Source organism: Gossypium arboreum, chromosome 5, assembly GCF_025698485.1.
Source record: "Gossypium arboreum isolate Shixiya-1 chromosome 5, ASM2569848v2, whole genome shotgun sequence".
NCBI lineage: Eukaryota > Viridiplantae > Streptophyta > Magnoliopsida > Malvales > Malvaceae > Gossypium > Gossypium arboreum.
In genome coordinates, this window is record NC_069074.1 from 7,763,983 (window position 1) to 7,778,960 (window position 14,978).

At 29.8% G+C, this 14,978-nt stretch overlaps 1 protein-coding gene across 2 annotated transcripts; it reads left to right on the forward strand.

Annotated features, from left to right (window-relative positions):
* The first annotated feature begins 9,486 nt into the window (after positions 1–9,486).
* Positions 9,487–14,486, forward strand: LOC108449957 (uncharacterized). Of its 2 annotated transcripts, none has more exons than XM_017747355.2 (8): positions 9,487–10,140; positions 11,018–11,518; positions 11,888–12,053; positions 12,402–12,687; positions 13,193–13,265; positions 13,345–13,435; positions 13,568–13,647; positions 13,968–14,486. In XM_017747355.2, the coding sequence occupies exons 1-8, from the start codon at positions 10,051–10,053 to the stop codon at positions 14,217–14,219; spliced, it is 1,539 nt and encodes a 512-aa protein (XP_017602844.1). In that variant the 5' UTR covers positions 9,487–10,050; the 3' UTR covers positions 14,220–14,486. The 2 variants fall into 2 exon arrangements, with proteins under 2 accessions (XP_017602844.1, XP_017602845.1); XM_017747356.2 differs by having other exon boundaries at positions 12,402–12,681.
* The last annotated feature ends 492 nt before the right edge of the window (positions 14,487–14,978 follow it).

Genomic DNA, 14,978 nt, shown 5'->3' on the forward strand with positions numbered 1-14,978 from the left:
GTGATCAAAACAACACCTATGTACATGCCACTTTTAATTTCAAAATATGGTACCTACTTATGAAGCTCTTGAGGATGTGATGATATGAGAGGTCTTCTAGCCGACTCTACCTCTTCGAGACTAACTGTACCTACGCGTTAAAATTAAATGCGTTAAGCCAGTGAAGACTTAGTAAGCACTACAAGAATAAATAGGCAAATAAATCCTATTAAAATATTATAATCCCATTTGATCAATATATATTTATATGCATATAAGTTTCTTTAGTTGTGTCTTATATTAACAAAATTTAATTTATTATTATATAAGTTATAAAACTTACCTTAGTACATTGATAATTCGTTTTGGTTTACAACTTATAACTTTAGCTCAAAGTAGACTTAATAGAACACACTGGATATACAGAACAAATACAAAAGTGCATTATTATGCACAAACGAACAGAGAGCACTAAAGTGCTATACAGAGAGCACAGTTGTGCTAAACAGAGAGCACTTAACGTGCTAATAATAGAATGGAGAGCACTAATGTGCTAATAATCAGAGAGCGCGCTAGAGTTCCTTAATGGCATGCCACTAATATCATAGTAGTTCTAAATTCATCTACTTGGGTATTAAAACTGAATTTCATACATTTAAATACTTTACATAAATATCTCAAAAAAGATTTCTCATTTATTCATCATTACAATTTAGTGCATATTACACAATTCACAAATATCACATCTTTTTCACACATATATTTTTGTCACAACATTATTACTTAATGTTCAAACAATATAACTTCTTATCTTCTCCAATTATAATTTTCTTTTCAAATGTCTTAATTCCATAATCTATTATTATTATTATTATTTATTTACTTATAAATTTAAATATATACATATATATTACATTTTATTTCTAAATAATTCTATACTACAATATAAACATCTAAATAAAATTAAAAAAAATATTGTAGTACTTACAACAAAAGATTGAGATGATGTCTTCCTTCACTCCTTAGCCTTCTCTTTTCCTTTTTCTTCAATTAGGTCCTCTCCTTTCTTTTCTTTCTCTTCAATTTCATATAAAACACATAACATTTATATGTTAGAGAAAAATAATTAAATGACTTTCCTATGCTATAAAAAAATAAACATGTATGATATAATAAATTCATCATTTCTTACATTAACTTACATTTCAAATTATTCCATAACTAAAATTATTTCTATTTCTATTACAATCTATACTTTATTTTTATTTAAATTCTACTTATAACTTAGTTTAACTCCCAAATTTTCACTAATAAACCCTAATTTCAAACATCTTATAATCTACTCCTTATTGCAATCTATTTCACAATTCAATCTTTTTTCAATTCTAATTTGAATTTTCATAAGTTCAATCTCTAATTTATTCATAAATTCAACATAAACTATATAAAAAAATCTACTAACTCTCAAAATTTCAACATATACCTAATAGTATTTTATTCTAGGATCATAAAACTCAATAATTACAAGAAAATGAATTAAATTGACTTACCAAATTGAATTTGAACCCTTGAAATCCTAAATTTTCTTTTTTTCTTTTTCTTTCTCCCTTTCTCTCTATTTCGTCCCTGCTATTCTGTTTTTTTTCTTTCTATTTTGTTTCTTTACTTTACTTATGTTTTATATATTATATTATATATAATATAATTGTAATGCCCCTAACCGAATCCGTCACCGGAATAGAGTTACGGAGCATTACCGAAATTACCGATTCATTTATCAGATATTTCATTAATCCGATATCTTTTCTTTTCCACGTTCAAGTCTCGTATTCAAGTCATCCGGATCTTTATAAAGAAATTTGATCGTCGTTTTCATTTATTTCATGTTATAATACATTCAACTAATGCTCTAAACAAAATTATCATTTTACCCCTAAACTTTTAATTAATGACGATTTCATCATTAGGTTAAAATAAAATAAAATTATTGCAATTTAATCCTTATTTCCAGCCGTTATTCTCACACAAATTGATAACAACCTATGAATTCTATAAAATGTCAGAATTTTCCATAATTTCAACACATTTCAATTTAATCCTTAAAACATGTTTTTCCCTGATCTTGAGCTAAATTAATAATTTCATTCAATTTTGTAATTTAAATAATAAAATAATCTATTTCATGCAAATTGGTCATTTCTAACATTTTTTTACAAAATTGCCCATAAAATTTTACTTTTATTCAATTTAGTCCATGTGCCTAAAACATACAAATTAGCCATGCTAGCTGAATATTCATACATATTTCCCCCTCCTCCTCTCCATTCCACATTCTTAATTTATATAACATGCAACAAGTAACATTATAAATAATTTCACTATTTACTTATGTATATTCAAAACTGTCCATTTGCGTCATGGTCACTAAATTATTTATATCTTAAGCTACAGAACTAGAAATTAAGATTCGCTAATTTTTCATAAAACTAGACTTACTTATCTTATTACCATAAAATTTTCAGAATTTTTGGTTTAGCCAATAAGTACAATTTATTCTTTAAATTTTCCCCTATTTTGCTGTCTGACAGTTCCAACCCTTCTTCACTAAGAATTAATTATCTCATCGTACGAGATTCGGATGATGTTCCTGCTTATTTCTATTGAAAATAGACTCTTTAAGGATTTTAAACATATAAATTTAATCCCTTAATTATTTTTCTCCAATTTTTGATGATTTTCCAAAGTCAGAACAGGGGAACCCGAAATCATTCTGATATTGTCTCACAAAACTTATTATATCTCATGATTTACAATTCCATTGCTTACACCGTTTATTCTATAAGAAACTAGACTTAATAAGATTTAATTTCATATTTTATTCATCCTCTAATTAAATTTCTACAATTTTTGGATATTTTTCAAAGTTAGACTATTGCTGCTGTCCAAAATTGTTTTAGTGCAAAATGTTGATTTTCATTTTGGCCCAAATTTCACAGTTCATACAATTCAGTCCTTACTTAATTAACCCCTCAATTAAACTAATTTTATCAATTAATACTTTTCCTAGACATTATAAGTTATTTCATAACTATTGAAATTCAGAATTTCCACATAAAACTCTAACTTCAAACTCTTTTACAATTTAGGTCCCAAACATTCACTTTCTATTCAATTCATTCAATAAAATCAGCATATAAACAATTTAAAGCTCTAATTCTATATCAAATCATCATATACTTCCAGCACATATTCATATAAACTTTCAATTTCTTTCATAGAATCAAGAACTAATGAATTCAACAAATGGACCTAGTTGTAAAAGTCACAAAACCACAAAAATTTCAAGAAATAATCAAGAATTGAACTTACTTGCAGTAAAAATATGAAAAACCAGCTTAAGGGAACTCTTCCATGGCGTTTTTGCTGATGAGAATGCAGAAAAATAAAAAGAAATCTAGATAATTCCACTTTAGTCCTAGCTTTATTAAGTAAATTTTGCAATTTTCCAATTTTGCCTTTATTTTCTTGGTGATTTCATGCTCTTGCCGTCCAACCCAAATAGACCTTGGGTCTATTTGCCTTTTAAACCATCTTTTATCATTTAAGCTATTTAATCATTTCCCACAATTTTGCATTTGATACAATTTAGTCCTTTTTGTTCAATTAGCTATCAGTACTTTAAAATTTCTTGACGAAACTTTAATACTAACTTATTAACACTCCATAAATATTTATAAAAATATTTATGACTCGATTTAAATTTCCCGAGGTCTCGATACCTCGTTTTCAATTCTAATTATTTTAATATATATATTTTTTGTACATTTCACTATTTCAAAATTTTTCCTAACTTCACTTTTAACTTATACTCACTAAATTAATAATATTTCCTACTCATTTGTCAGATTTAGTGATCTCGAATCACTGTTTCGACACCACTGAAAATTAGGTCATTACAATAATAATATAATATATTATATATTAATACTTAAATATTAAGTTAATATAATATATAATATATATTTTGATATAAAAATATCTTAGATTTTTTTTCTTTCAACATTAAACCGCATCATTTTATAATAATGGCTTATTTACCTATTTAGTCATTTCTATTTTCTTTAATCTATAATTAAACTTTCACACTTATTTCAATCTAATCCTTTTTCCTAATTACTTCTAATTAAGTCGAATTCACCTAATCAAAATCTAATTAGACACACAACTAGCTTCGTAAATATTTGTAATAAATATTTACGAATCTGATTTATCGGAACGGAGTCCCGAGAATGTATTTTTTCTTTCTTTTCTCTTTTTATCAATTTAACTATATAATCAATAAAATTTTCCTATCAAAATTTTCATGCAGTATTCCTATCGTAATATAGACTATGCCACAATATTAAAATAAATTTTCTTTTTAGATCGGATTTGTGGTCACGAAACCACTATTCCAATTTTACTAAAAATGGGCCATTACATTTGTTCTTTGAAAGGGGACGGATTACTGATCGATTACTTTTGGTATTCCTACTTCAAATTGGAATTGAATTATTCTCTCTTTTCCTATTTTCATTGGAATTGAATTATTTTCTTTTCTCTTTCAATTACGTAGGAATTTTGTCCATTTTATTTCAATTTCTTTTTTTTTTTTCTAAATTCGTCTAATTGCTTTTAGCCCTTCTGTTTTTTTTATTGTTTTGCAATTAAGCTTTCATTATTCTTAATTTTGGCCCTAAAATTTATTTTGACTACATTTTGGTCTTCCTTGAAGCTTTGTGTTTTGAAGGGTGGGGATTATTTCCCTTTTGGTCCCTCCTTGTTATTCGCACGTTCAAATCGGTCCATTTCCTTTCATTTATTTTTTATTTGCCTCAGAATTTTGCTTTAAGGTTTGATTTAATCTTTTTTTATTTTCGCTATTTTATTATCAAATTAACTAATTTAATATATTATTTCTATTATTTTTATGTTTCTATTTATACTTATTTTGTTATTCTAATACTATTATTATTTATCTAATTATTATTTATCTATTTATATTTCTACTATTATTATATTTCTATTTATTATATTTTATTTCTATTTATATACTAATATTATTTTCATTATTACTTTTTTCTTATATATATTTTTTACTCTTGTTTTTAACATTCTATTTATTTATTTATTTATTTTACATTTTTGTTATTATCTATTTTAACTTTTTATACAATGCTCATTTCAATTTTTTACACATTCTTTACTTTAATATTTTCATATATTATGTATTTCAAACTTTTTTACACATTATATATTTTGAATTTTTTATATATTATTTTTAAAGAGTTTTATATATTATTTTATCTTAAATAGAAAATAATTTTATATATTTTAGATTGCTTTTATAATCACCCGTGTTTCAAAGAACCCTCTCAACATAAGGAAATATTTCGTGTTTGGGAGGTCGTGCCCAATCGTGCTAGGCTTCGATTTTCCATTCGACTAAAATACAAAATATCCTTTTAAAATTTCATCTATGTTTTCTCAAATTAAAATGAGGCGATGTTTCGTATTTGGAAATTCGATAAATCGTGCCCAATCGTGTTGAGTTTCGATTTACCGTTTGGATTGAATAGCCAAATATCCTTTTTAAAAAGTCTTAAGTGCATGTGTTTTGGAAATCCTGAGATGATCTTGTGTCGAGGGTTCGAAATATTGTATCCAATCGTGCTGGACGTAATATTTTATTCCTTCTAAGCGAGAGAATCTCAATATCTAATTCAAGTTATCCAAACGTTTTTAAAGATTGTATTTTAAAATCTTTTCAAATTTTCAACATTAGGACGTTAATCGATCAATACGGTACTAATTTTAGGCGTTGCGAGGGTGCTAATCCTTCCTCGCGCGTAACCGACTCCCGAATCCATCTTCTAGTTTTTCGTAGACCAAAAACGTTGTTTTAATAAACCAAAATGTTTTATTAAAATGATCGACCACAGGGTGACCCTATCACACCTAAACAAAAAGGATTGGTGGCGACTCCATACCTTGTTTTAAAGTCGATTCTTGTTTTTCAAAATAAAAATAGTTTCAACAAGAGTTTTTTCTATCTCAATTTTTTTGTAAAATTATAATAATTTATCAGATTCATTTTTATTATACATTGATTTAGAGAATGCTTTCAATCAACAATCATTCATTTTTTTTTTGAAAAACCAAACCTAATAATTATCAACTATTTACATGACTTATCAATTATTTCAATAATCAAGTATTTTGTGTATACGGTAATAAATTGATTGGATACTAATTGACAAATTACCAAAAGTATAATATCAAATTTTGCCTATAATGTTTATATTTTTTTCAATTTGGTCCCTTTTTTAGCTAAATTTACTCATTAACTTCTTAAAAGAGTCAAATTTGACTATTAATCTTTTGAAAAGAGCCAAAATGATAATACTAACTAAAATGTTAAATTTTAAACACGACAACTTACATGGTAGTCCACATACTCCATGTTATTTTTAAAAAAAATTATGAACTTTTATATATTTTATTTTAAATTTGATTAATTTATTTTTATTTTTATAATTTTGAATAATTTGTTAACTTGACATATAAGACAAATGACATTATATTAGCATGATAATTTTTATTTAAAGTTATATTTTCTCTACATAAAAATGAAATCGATTAAAATAAAAAAGAAAAAATAAAAATCCCTAAAATTTTAATTTTATTAATGCAAGATACCTAATTAAGGAAGAGATTTTACATTTTAAAATATATTTAATATAATAAAAATATAAGATGAAATTATTTGAAATTGAACCAAAGGTGTCATGAGTTACAATTTAATATTATAAAATATCAAATGCAGTGAACAATCCTTTTGTATCCACAAGTCATTTTCGAGAAACCAATCATGCATACATACGCTAACATTTAAAACTAATTCATTGTGGCCCCCCAAAAAAACTTAATCCATCGAACGAAATCCGTTACACGACCAGTTGGTTGATAACAACCATTAGATCTCCACGTAACTGATCCTAATTCAATAGTCCCACCTCCAACGATGTGAAACCGGAAATCGCGAGTCACATATTTTGACGTTGAAAAGTGGTACGAATATGGTCATTTTCATGTTTTCATCGTCATTCTTCAATTACTTTATAGTATCAATGAATATATAATTATAAAACCCTAGCTAGTGGAGGAGGTGGCGTTTACGGTTAACACTTAGCGGCCATTAAAGACTTGTAAAGTCCTGTCAACTTCCCTCCCTCATTTCCACGCTTTTAGGGTCCCTCCACTCCTACCCTTTTGATTGCCATAATCTTTCATTGCAACATCAATCATTTAAATCCAATCAACAGATCTTCCCCTTTCCTTTCCACTTGACTGCACTCTTCCACTGTTATTGCAGCTAAAAATTCAACATTTAACTATTCTAACTGTTTAAATCAAAGAACTCAAGCTCTGTCAATTTGCCAAATTTGCCAAATCTGACATATAATATTCATGTTAAAATTTAAAACTTGCGTAGGTTACTGTCTGATTATATAGAATTAAGACTAAAGTTTAAGGGGATGAGTATGAAACAACAGTGACAGACTATTTTGGACGTAAAGCAGACGTCGTTTTTGAAATAAAAAAGCAAAGGCAAAAGGTGACCCATTTTTTACTGTTAATCCGACTGTTCACTCACCTTCTTCAAACTAAGAACTTCCTTTTTTTTGCTTCTTTTTTAAAAGGAAAAAGCAAAAATAATAAAGTTAGAAAACGATAAATGGTAGCTAAAGCTCAAGGATCCGAGTTTCACTTTCAACCCAGTTTTTGAGTTTTAAATGTCCAGATAGGTTTTAGGTTGGGTTAGAGGGACACTACTACTGTATCAAATTAATTAGATTGTGATGTTTGTAATGGATAGGAGGTGTCAATACATCCAACTGAGGAATTAATATTAACCAACTTCGGAAAATTTCACTTGGTCACGCCACTACCTTATTATCCATTTAATTTAGATTTAGTTGTCACGACAACAAGATTTTAATAATTTTATTAATATTCTGTTTATAGATTTTACTACTATCTTATACTTGGTATGAATAGTTATTTAAAACACTAATAGACAGAATCTTTAACTTTATAACGGGTATCGATAAATTATATTTAAAACTAAAGATATTACAATCTAATTGTGGAGCTAAAAATTCCAGCTCTTATATACCAAATAATTAGCTTTATTTGTTTATTTTTCCTGTGGGAGTGTTATTATATGAGTAGGTAGGTAGTTATTATTAAAAATATATAGAGAGAGTTTTAGAGGAATTTTTTCTTCTAAAAGACTATTTAAGTAGATTTTAGATATCATATAAAATATTAAAATACCCAAATAATCTTATAATAATATTTGTTGGTTTTCTAAAATTAAGATTTTCTTGATTTTATAATTAAGTTGTTGCTTGATTATTTAGAGACATAAACTCACTGATAAATGTTTAGTGCAATGATGAGATATTTTATACTTGTAATGAGAGAATACATGTTCGAATATTAAAATAATATTATTAAGATAGAGAATATAAAAAAAAAACTAGTGAGACCAATTGAATCGAAAGTTTAATATATTTGTTAGTTTATTTTTAAAATTAATGGCAGAATTTAAATCTTAATATTTTTTATTAAGTAATTTTTTTAAAATAAAATTTTTACTACTAAAATAATATTTAATTAATTCATGAAATCAACTTCTTTATATTAATACTAGATTTATATAATAACAAAAAAAATCTTAAGTCAGTTTTCAAGAAAAATTATCACTAGCCTTTTGTTTTATTTTTACTTTTTATCATGTCGAACAAACCCAACTGTAATTATGCTCTGCAAAGGTGCAATATATATATATATATATATATATATATAAATAATTTAATCAAATTATCATGTCTCTGTTCAAATGAAAGCTGCTGTAATAGGGGAAAAATGCAGGACCAATGTTGCTTTGCTGCTTTCCTAAGGATACCCACCACCAACAATTGAATTTATTAAATAAAGCTAACATCATTGTTCTCAATTGAATTATTACAATCCTTAATAAATATTTGCCAATTGGTGCCAAAAGAAAACAACAGATCTTCTCCATTGATTCAGTTCATGATTCCTTTGTTTTTTGTTTATTCAAAGACTGATACTTTAATTTCTCTAATTAAATAATCGAATGTTGTAATAATAATAAAATATCATACATGATTACATTTAAAAAGAACCTTTCAATTTAATGTTTTATATCAAAATACATATGAAATTTGTGTAATTATTACATGTAACTTCCCATTTGAAAGAATGAATCGTATTTCTTCTATAGTATTATCAAAAGGAACGCGTGTATGAATCCAATAGGCTAAAAAATTGCATTAAATATAATCCTTGAAATTATTAATAGCAACAAAGTTCCTATTTCTACGTAGATGTATGGTATATGAGAAAATCCTTTTTATAGGGCGAAATTCTCACGAGAAAGCGTGATGCTTATTCGAGACATAAAAACACTCTTAAAACCCAACAACAACACGCAACTTGTATTAATACCACTGATCTTTAGCTGCTTTGAACAGAAGAAGAAAAAGTGGAGCCATGGTTGCAATCTCGCAGATGTAACAAGGTCTTTGATTAAGCCAAGAGTTGAAAAAAAATAAATTGGGTTTTTGTCCATAAGCACTGGGTGAATGAGATCAGACAAAGTTAGTGAAGTAAAAGTTGTGGTAAATTGTGACATTTGTTGATGTTGTTGTGGTGGGGAAGAGAGAGTATGTGAGTAAGTAATCCATGTCTAGCCCACCATCTTTTTTCTTTGCCTTAAATGAGAAACATTATTCCCAACTCTAAAAGTACTTAACTTCTTCATCTCCCACACTTTTCAAGATAAAACCCACCAGCCCACAACAACTCCTTTTTTCTCATCTTCATCCCTTAACTATGTTCGTATCCTTTTAAAGTTGTACAAATATTGTTATTTTTTTCTTTCAAAAGGCTGTTTATTTGGGTCATTTAGTTTTTGTGGATTTCTTTGATTTTTTTTCAATGAAAAAAATGGGGACTGAAGGGAAACATGTGTCTGTGGAACATGAACTTGGAGGTGGTCCAAGCCAGAGAACTACTCCAGTTCAACAGGTATTTTCCAGCTTCTTTGTTTTTAAGTTTTCGTTTCTATCCCCCCCCTTTTTGTCTTTTTGGATTGAGTAGGAACTGTTATTGCAGAGGATTTAGTTTCATTCCAAAGGTTTTGAGACCTTGAAGAGAACTTTCATGGGTTCTTTTTTAATGCTACCAAATGATATTGATTGTTTGTATTTTTTGGTTGTTTTCTTTTTGAACAAAAGGGCTAGCTGCAACTGAGGGTGTTAACTAGTTTAGCCATCATTACTTTCCTTCTTTTCTGGGATCTGCATGGCTTCTGACAACCTTTTAATTTAGTTTTGTCTGTTTGGATGTTTTGAGGTGAAGTATTTGGCGGTATCTCTATGCCAGTATAGCCCTGGTTGATGTTCTATTTGTCTTATTCATCTGAATACGGCCTAGTTTTATAAAAAAGTAAGCTCAGAACCTGCCGGCATTAATTTACCGTGAAAATTCATAGCTGGAACTGTGGAATTGCTATGAATGAACGTGTCTGGTTTACCTAAGACGCAGATCATGCATGTTTACTTGATCTAATATTAGGCTGTTTCCATGGTCATTTCGTTTTATGAGGAAAATAGACCACCACTTTATTATAGCTTCAGAGACTGGCCAACTGAAACTGTGCTATTGATCTTTTCAATGTTTAAGAGGAATACTTGTACAGGCGAATTCGGAATTGCAGAGGAAGTAGCTAAAATATGCGCTGAAATCACCCTGTCATGTCATATTTGGTTTCAAAGTAGTTTCTCTTGGGACACTAGCCCCTTAGATCATAGCTTGTCAATGTGCCAACTGCCAAGGGCAGTTCATTTTTATATATTTTTCTTAGACAATAAAGATAAATGGTTATCGTGTGTTTTCTTTTCAGGTTGATGATTCAACAGGAATAACAGAGGAAACAACTCGTTCTCATCATTGGAGGCGAAGCAATCTCTCTCTAGAGATACCCTCGAGAACTTTTGAAGACTCCTCTCAAGAGTCTGTCATAATAAAGATGCCCCCAACGCCGAGTCTGACTCCCAGGAAAGTGAATTTTCTCTTGACACCGAGTCCATCTGATGCAAGAATTAGTGGATCCCCAGGTCCCTCCACATCTAGAGGCAAATCATCCTTGAAGAGTCTCTTACCAAAACTAAGCTTCAAGCAGAGAAATGTTAATTCAGATATCGAAAAGGCTGCAATCTTTGCGCCTGAATCTTCTTCTACTTCACTAAGAGAGAAGCCCTCCATTGCAAGGACATTGTCACTTTCAAAGATTTTTACTCCTAGGATAAAAAGGACAGCGTCATTACCTGTAGTAACTCAAATTGCAAATGCGAACCTGGAACCTACGAGCAGTGGAAGCCTAGGTGGCTCTGTAAATTCTAGTGTAAGTTTTTGCGATATTTTGAGGATGACCATATATTATTGGGTCCGGATCATCTTTTCTAATAATGAGCATGGTGAAGTTTGGAGTATATCTTCTTGGGTTGACCTAGTTGGATGCTCTGTTCTTACTTTAGTGCATATGTCATGGTATTTAGTTCCTAGAATTATTGAATTATGTAACATACACAATCTATTGACCTGGTCAAGTGAGACGGCCTTGATGTTAAATGAAGAGCATCTAAATCTCTGTTAATGTGAAGTAGAATGAATTTGTTTATAAATACTTTTTGGGTTTCTTCTTTCTGAAGTTAGTCAATTTTGTACAAGGATTTTGTGTGCATACTGTTTGATGTTATTAGTTCTTTTGCAGAGAAAAGGTAATGTGCTGCAGATATCTCGCTCTTTTTCTGTTCCCTTAAATGACAAGGACGGAACAACATTAAGGAGAATGGATTCATTTTTCCGAGTAGTTCCCTCAACTCCACGAGTAAAGGAAGGAGAAATAAGTTCAAATGCTTCCGTGGGACCTGATGCTGGTATTCCCTTGTCTTTATCTCTATTTTCTGTGTATGTTCAATTTTAAAATATGTTATGATACAGTAGACAATAGATCTTGAAGTGTTACTCTATATTAATCCGTACAAGCTTGTTAGCCTTTGCGAGTTTGTCGTCAAGAACCCCTTTTTACCTCAAAAGTCCTTCAGATTTCGAAGATGCTATTGGATCAGAAATGGAATCTTACACCGTTAGATCAACTCTTATGATTTGACTAATAACTTATAACTTTGGTCAGTAACCGTGTTCTAAGATAATTGCACTCTGTACTTGTGGGATCTATTAACTATCATTACAAACCAAGGTCTTACTGTAAATTCATTATACAGAAAATGGCGATCCTGATGGTGAGGACATACCAGAAGACGAGGCTGTTTGTAGGATTTGTCTGGTTGAATTGGGTGAAGGAGGTGAAACACTGAAAATGGAATGCAGCTGCAAAGGCGAACTTGCTTTGGCACACAAAGACTGCGCCGTGAAATGGTTCAGCATCAAAGGCAACAAAACTTGTGATGTGTGCAAGCAAGAGGTTCAGAATCTACCCGTCACTCTTTTAAGAATACAAAGTATTCGAGCTCGAAACGGTGCTCTTCAGGCTGATGCTCAAGGGTACAGGTGACACAACCATTTGTTAATTGACAGAATTATATACCTATGATTGCTGAAACTTGTAGGATTCCGGTAAAATGTGATAACGTGCAGCTGTTTGTTTCCTATCCGCAAGATTCCTTGCATTTGCTTCTCTCTTGTTAGAAGTCATCTTAAATGGAAGAGAAAAATAAATGAACACGCATGAATGGTGTAATGGTAAGATCTGGAATGCTTCATCATAAAATTTGAAACAAGGAAGCGTGTCTTACGGACTTGCAAAGTCTCTCTAATCAATATGCCCTGTGCTTGTTCCCTTGTTGTAACTTGTGCCATTATTTGTTGTCGATGATTGTATGTTATGTCTTTGGCTTCTCAGGGCAATCATGCCTATCTTTTTAGTACATTCGACAAGTATCCAGGTCAAATATTGTGTAAAATCTGATTTACAGGAGTGCACTATTTAATTCTATGTTATTTCTATATTTTCTTGTTCTTTTGTATTCCTAGCTTATTAGTTTGAGGTTTGCAGGGTTTGGCAGGAGGTCCCTGTTCTTGTCATTGTCAGCATGCTTGCATATTTTTGTTTTCTTGAGCAGCTTCTGGTAAGATAACTGATTTCTCACTTGGTTTGCTCTGTTTTACGACTACATATCCTTGATATATATATTTCTTTACCTGCAGGTCGGAAAAATGGGTACCGGAGCAATTGCTATATCTCTTCCATTTTCGTGTGTGCTTGGCCTCCTTTCATCCATGACTTCATCAACAATGGGTAGGTCGCACATATTTTTGCTAACTGTGAAATTTTGGAGGAAATTATTGCTTTGATAGGAAATTTTTGTGAACTGTTGTCAAGATTTTTCTCAAGATTTTTCTAACTTCAAACCTGATCTTTCGTATTCAGTGCAGCGGAGATTTGTCTGGGTTTACGCATCGATTCAATTTGCTTTGGTGGTTTTCTTCGCTCATATATTTTATTCTTTGGTAAGTGGTTGTTTACACATTTTAGCACCGGTTTCCTTGCAATACTGATTCGAAACTACTTGACTTGACTGTAAGATTGTAAACCGGTGAGACGGAATTTTTGAGTAATGGCAATTTCATTGGTAAATTCGATAACTGTCTTCCTTGGAGAAGTGTTATTACCATGACTTGATCAGATTGCAAACTGATCAAACAAGAACAATGGATGCAATGCTTATCGTTGTACTGAACCCGGTTATGAAATTTCTGAAAGTACTATAATATGCCTGAAACAGGGTTGACTAAAATCAATTCATATTTAATGGTTTGTTTGCCTGCAGGTGAAAGTACAGTCAATTCTATCAATTCTCCTGGCAACATTTTCTGGATTTGGTATTGCAATGAGTGGGAGTTCGATCATTGTCGAAATCCTTCGATGGAGAAGAAGGTGGCAGGCTTGGTGGCAGCAGCGACATAGATCGCAAACGACGACTCATCCACCAATCCAATCCCCTAGGGCTGTTAATTCACCTCAGACACACAGAAGTCCTAATGTAAGCCAGCAAAATGCAGAAACTTTCAGCGGGAGCTGAACCGGTTGCTTACTCGAGAACCTGAAAATGGAGGCTTTCACACTATAATATATTATTTATACAAAGTTCAAGCATCGATGCTTTCTTCTGTAATGTAAATCAAATAGGCTATCATACATGAAAAAGGTTGGTTCAAAGACCAGACATCAAGGAACCTTGAAAATTTTTGTCTTTGAGGTTGATCTCCCAAGAGGCTTCCATGAATTATTAGGTTATAATGTGCTTGCGAAAGGGTATATAAATATGGAATACATATTTGCGATTTTACATTGATTTTATTCTTTTATATAAAACTAATAAAAATCATAAAAAAATTAAACTTCAGATAACATAACTTTAAAAGCTTAATTTTACCATTTCAATCAAAATTTCAATTAGCTTTATTATAATTTCTTAATAAATTAGATAGAAATATATTTATAAAAATACTAAAAATTATATAAAATTTTAGTTAAAATGATAAAATTGATATTTTAAGAATCTAAGCATTTTAAGTTGAAGTCTTATTATTTATAAATTTATTTTGATTTAAATTGTTTTATAAATTTTAAATAAAAACATAAAAAAATATTCTCATAATAAAATTTATTATTTTTAAATAAAAGAGCCTAAATATATTATAGATTGACTAATTACAATTACTCAAAGAATTAAATATACAATATATTTTAAAGCTACCCAAAGTTTTCACATAAAACACTAGTCTGAATATTTTAATATTAAAATATATTACAATTTATCCTTTGCAGGGGGAAGAGG

What these genes read in the sequence shown, in the direction of transcription:
- LOC108449957 (XM_017747355.2), top strand. Translation starts at nt 10,051, where the DNA reads ATGAAAAAAATGGGGACTGAAGGGAAACATGTGTCTGTGGAACATGAA. An exon ending in TTCCGTGGGACCTGATGCTG is followed by an intron (nt 12,054 to 12,401) that starts GTATTCCCTTGT and finishes TTCATTATACAG; the next exon opens with AAAATGGCGATCCTGATGGT. An exon ending in GTTTTCTTGAGCAGCTTCTG is followed by an intron (nt 13,266 to 13,344) that starts GTAAGATAACTG and finishes CTTTACCTGCAG; the next exon opens with GTCGGAAAAATGGGTACCGG.